This window comes from Scleropages formosus, chromosome 7 (genome assembly GCF_900964775.1).
Source record: "Scleropages formosus chromosome 7, fSclFor1.1, whole genome shotgun sequence".
Lineage (NCBI taxonomy): Eukaryota > Metazoa > Chordata > Actinopteri > Osteoglossiformes > Osteoglossidae > Scleropages > Scleropages formosus.
In genome coordinates, this window is record NC_041812.1 from 17497867 (window position 1) to 17503268 (window position 5402).

At 43.4% G+C, this 5402-nt stretch overlaps 1 protein-coding gene across 1 annotated transcript in view; it reads left to right on the top strand.

Annotated features, from left to right (window-relative positions):
* LOC108926548 (1-phosphatidylinositol 4,5-bisphosphate phosphodiesterase gamma-2-like) overlaps positions 1-2911 on the top strand; it is a 29591-nt gene extending 26680 nt beyond the window's left edge. Inside the window, exons 34-35 of the mRNA XM_029253538.1 lie at positions 836-898; positions 2799-2911. Coding sequence (XP_029109371.1) covers positions 836-898; positions 2799-2911 — 176 coding nt within the window. The remainder of the gene's footprint in view (positions 1-835; positions 899-2798) is intronic.
* The last annotated feature ends 2491 nt before the right edge of the window (positions 2912-5402 follow it).

Genomic DNA, 5402 nt, shown 5'->3' on the forward strand with positions numbered 1-5402 from the left:
CAACTGTTCACATTAGTCCCCACTTCTTTTCTGCACAGATCTAAAGTTCTACATGTCTTGTATTTTTATGCAACTTGTGCCCTCTGCTTGATTTGTCTTACCCAGACATATACGTGAACCTTAATTTCTGCAGGGCAACGTTTATATTTTCCCCAGCCTTCTTGCATTTTTTTTGCCTCTTGCTGCCCTTAAAATAAATTTTTTCCCCACAACAGACCCTACTTATTTCGCTGCAATAAACTCTGCTCCACAGCATGCTTAATAACTGCACATTTCAGACTATGAACTACTGTAGCAGTTTCACTTCTCTGCATTAGTGGCTGCAGGAAATACAGCGGATACACATACTGTTGAAGTCCATGTGCACTGTGTGGGGGATACAGAGACACCAGGAAACATCATTCCGGTTGAATGATTATTAGAATATCATTAGCTGAGTGTCACATGCAACTGACAGTACAAATGCGTTTAAAAGTCATCAGCAGATGCCAGCAATGGTTTGAAAGCAAAGACCAAAGAGACGATTTACTGTTGACCAAAACAGCCCTAATGATCTACATGTGTCCGCACACACCGGTGTTACATAAACATAGCCGTCCACTTCTGAAATCGAACGAGCGCTGTATCTGCTCTCATTGTTTGGTGTCATGTGTTTTAACTTTTCAAGGAGTCTTCTGCTGATGCAAATGTTTTACTGACAGTTTTGTGTTTCTATGCTGCTGAATGCAGTGTTGTTCCGTGCCAAGGATTGCACTGAAATTCTCTATGGCTGACAAAGTGTGTATCTGTGTGTATCCGTGTGCTGACTAATGTATGCCTGTGTCTTTGTGCACAGGGGGCTCCAGGTGCTTCCTGTTCTCAGTGTTCCCCTCCCTCCATGTGTACACCAGCACTACAAGTAATGTACTTGAACCCGGGCACACTGTACACACCACGGCCCACCATATTCCTAAGCCACCAGACCATCCCAAAGCAGAAGGCAACTGACAGTGTCTTCCCTTAACTTTTGTCGTGTAGAATATGTTGCTTTTGGTCTTTGCCTCTGGGACTTTGAAAGTGGGTGGCAAGCATTTTTATATTGCCTTGAAATGTGACCGTGATTTCAAACACGGACAGCATGTATACCGCTACAGCAAACCAGTTTTTCATGACTTTGCAGACATTCAAGACACACAGTGTGCGCAGGAACGCCCAAAACGTTAATAAGGCAGCATCCCTTCTTTTTTTGCATTCTCACCCCTTTCCCTTTTTTAGCTCTTCCTTTTCTCCAGTTATGCAACAAAATTACCGCTGTCTATTTTGCCAGTGGTGTAGTGTCTTTAGAAAATATCTTCTCCCTAGTGATTTCTTGTTTTGATAGAAATTCAAACTAAAATGGATATTTTGCCAAGTTAACAGAAGCAAATCATTTACTGTATTTAGCAGACTTTTCTCCAAAGGACTTCCAGGGAACCCACTCAGATATGGGATAACATGCAGACTCCACACAAACTGAGTGGGGATCAAACCCATGTCCTCTCACAGTACCTGGGTGGTTAGGGTTAGGTCTGTCTGCTGCAGTGTGGAGGACCTTCCCTCCCTCTTTCATAAGGCACTCACAATATTACTTACACACACATGCACACACGCACACACGCGCACACCATCTGAACCGCTTGTTCCACACGGGGTCGCAGGGAGCCAGAGCCTAACCCAGCAATACAGGGCGTAAGGCTGGAGGGGGAAGGGACACACCCAGGACGGGACACCAGTCCATCGCAAGGCACCCCAAGTGGGACTTGAACCCCAGACCCACCAGACAGCAGGACCCGGTCCAACCCACTGCGCCACTGCACCCCCCATATTACTTACAGTATAGCTCAATTATACAATGATGCAAAAAGTCTTCAGCTCATGGTCAAACAGCAAAACACAATTTAATTTGTAAAATACTAAATAAAAAGACTAACAATTTAACAATATGTTGAATACCATCACTCAGAGGGCACCATGGTGGAGCTGCTGCCTCACAGTGCCTGGGTGGTATGAGAAAATGTGGAGTTTGCAGGTTCTCCCCAGGTCTGCATGGGTTTTTTCTAGGTGCTCTGATTTCCTCCCACAGCTCAAAGACGTTTCAGGTGAATTGGTGACACTAAATTGCCCATGAAGTGTGAATGGGTGAGTGTGTGTGTTTGCAGCTATCCTGTGATGGGCTGGTGTGCCATCCAGGGTGTAAACCTTTAGTAACTAGAGTTGGACTGCTCCACCCAAGCACGTTGGTAAATTACACTGCTACTTTAAGCATTCTCATTCTCTCGTTCTGAGTTCTCTGGCTGTCAACTGGTATTATTGTTACTACTGTTACCATTATTTATTGCTATTTCTCTTGCACTACTCACTGTCATTGTCATTGTTTTGTTTGTGCATTATTTCTATTGTCTCTGTCTTTGTCCATAGTCTGTGGAGAAGCATTCAGGAAGAATTTCATGATACTTGTACATGGTACTTGTATCTATGACAATAAACTTGAACTTGAACTTAGAGGCAATTGATTTGTCAGGGTTTTGTCCGTTTCAGTCTTCTCGCTCACACAGCTTCTCTGATAGCTCCTTTGATGACCTCTTGGTGGCAGCACTGATACAAACCAAAAGTAAAAGAAGCAAAGGTAAAACTTCAGGTGTTAAGCTGGGTATATATTTTGCATCACTCTCGTAGGACTTTGTGAAAGGACTTCTGTATGCCCAACAATCACCCATGAGAGATAGTGAGAGCAGGACATATCCGGTTCCACTGCTTGGTAATTGTGGTTCTACCCACAGTGCCTCTCCTGTTTCAGTCTCAGGAAGAGGAACACGACAGACACCAAACCATGATGCTCACCATGGAAATGACCAAATCCTCAGAGAGTCGGAGGTGGAGGGAGAAGCTTTGAAAGAGGAAGAGCCAGTAAACAACAAAGTATAGAAACGGGATGGCTGAGAATCACTTCGGTTAATGAGCTGCGCTGGCTTTTCTCGGAGTCTTGGCTGTGTGCATGTCGTGTTGTGATGGTTTCAAGGAAGGAGAAAAAGGAGTACAATGACCCTTTAAGAGAGAGAGAGAGAGAGAAAGGGAAAGAGAAAGAAACGCACTACACACATGCACCCAGAACACTTGTTTGCTAAGCCAATGGAAACAACACACATACCTGCAGCATTTTTTGCATACACAGAGGACATAACTGTATGCAGCTGGGGTTTCCGACTGCCAGTAATGTAATCGGGAGAAAAATAGTTAGCGTGGTTTTCTTTAGAACTGTGCCACAGTTAAATGCAACACCTTTTCCACAAGACTCAAACTACTGTATGATGGCATATCACAGTTGTCCATAAGTCTCATTTCACCTCACCAGTTGCAAAAATTTATGCTAAAATATACCAAAATGGGGAAAACACTCAAGTAGCAAAGCTTTTGCTTCACATATATCTGAATATTTTTAAGTGGTACATTTGTTATCTTAATGTAGTTATCGTCCATCTTTTTTAAAAAGTATAGACAGACAGGCATCTTCTGAACCGCTTGTCTCACACGGGGTCACAGGGAACCGGAGCCTACCCGGCAACACAGGGCGTAAGGCCGGAGAGGGAGGGGACACACCCAGGATGGGATGCCAGTCCATCACAAGGCACCCCAAGCAGGACTCAAACCCCAGACCCACGGGAGAGCAGGACCCAGTCCAACCCACTGCACCACTGTGCCACTGCACCCCTGCTTTAAAAAGTATATTCCTTGCCAAATTTTGTTGTGATAAACAGAGATGCATTTGCTTTATCCATCATGAATGTAGAAGTATGACTACTGCAGCAGAAGCACAATGCTGGCAACCTGTTAACTGAACGTGTCTCTGGCTGTTCTGGATTTATCTACCAGATTGTATGCGTATGTGGATGATCAAGTTTGCCATGTATGCTGGTAATCAGGTGCTTTGCAACCCTTTGTTTGTCTTTCTGCCAGAATTACCGTTGGCATACTTCCTAGCAAAATACTTCTTAAAGGAGCACAAAAAAGTGTTTGCTAGGTTTTCATAATGGCATCTTTCTCTCCTACCAGTTTCATGCAAATCACAGGAAAGGCCATGCTAGATATACAAATTAATAGTTAAAATCCTATGTGGAACCTGCTTTTCCTTGTGAACAAGGGTGACAAACTGTCAGCAACCTAGATGAATATGCTTTTCGGAGGTTATCCAGTTATGTCTATATAAATAGATACAATTTTTTGTATCTTCTTGGCCATCTGAATATACAGGCATAAGTTTATGGGTGCTTTAGAATTATGACTAAAGATTATTTTTAACAGAGACAATATTCATATTCATGTTTTTTATTGTGAAAAAGAAACATCTGAAGACATAAAATTCACCTGTTTTGTATGAATTATTATGCAGCTTACTTGCTTGTGTCCTGCACTAGGTTAGAAAATTTTTAAAAAAAAACACCCGGTGTGATTCCTCCCCAACAATATCAGGGATTCTCTTATTCTGGGCATCTTTAAACCCACAATTCAAACTCACATGTTCAAAATCATTGTTCAGTGACATGTGTATGTGCTCCCTTTTTCTTTCCTCTCCCATCATTTGTTTTACGGCTGTTTTTTTCTCTATGATTTTGCAGTTGCCCTTATTTAATTTTTTTTATTACTGTGCTTTTTAAATACTATTTTTACTGTAAATTTATTTTTATTGTTTTATTATTGCACCATGTACCTCCAGAACTCTGATAAACCGCTTTTAACGCCGCTTTTATCGTGGTAAATTTTGAAATTAGAGATTTTGAGACTGAACTCTAGAGTCTGAGTCGGTATTAAAAAAATGGCTTAAGATTTTTCCTCACACCTCAGGGATCACTCACTCACTGTGCTGCACCTTTTATTTCTGTTAGTTCTGGGTAGTTCTTTCCCTAGGAACTTGCCTTTAAGAGGTAATTGCTGTCAAGTATTTTATTGCTCATTAGAAACACACATTTTATTAGTTTGTTTTAAAAAATGTACGCAGTTGTTTTACACTCGACCGTCAGAATGAAGGGCAGGCAAGCGCGAGCCACAGCACTGCTGCTCTTCCGTCTGTGGCGCGCCGCTCTCTCTCTCTCTCTCTCTCTCTCTCTCTCTCTCTCTCTCTCTCTCTCTCTCTCTCTGTCTCACTGCGCGCGACAGGTGCTTTCGATTTCTGTCGCCGGGTGAAAAGCGAACCTCTCGCGCACAGCGAGGTTGACGTGTGACAAATGGCTGGTTGGAGCTGGCCCTCACCTGTCACAGTTCGCGCCGTATCGCAAGCATACGTGTGGAGGGGAAGGGAGGGGAGGTGACGGGGGAACTGTGGAAAAGCCGTCGGCGGCGCTCGGTCCTCGTGGGAGGTTGGGTTGGGTGGGGTGGGGTGGGCTGTTGGG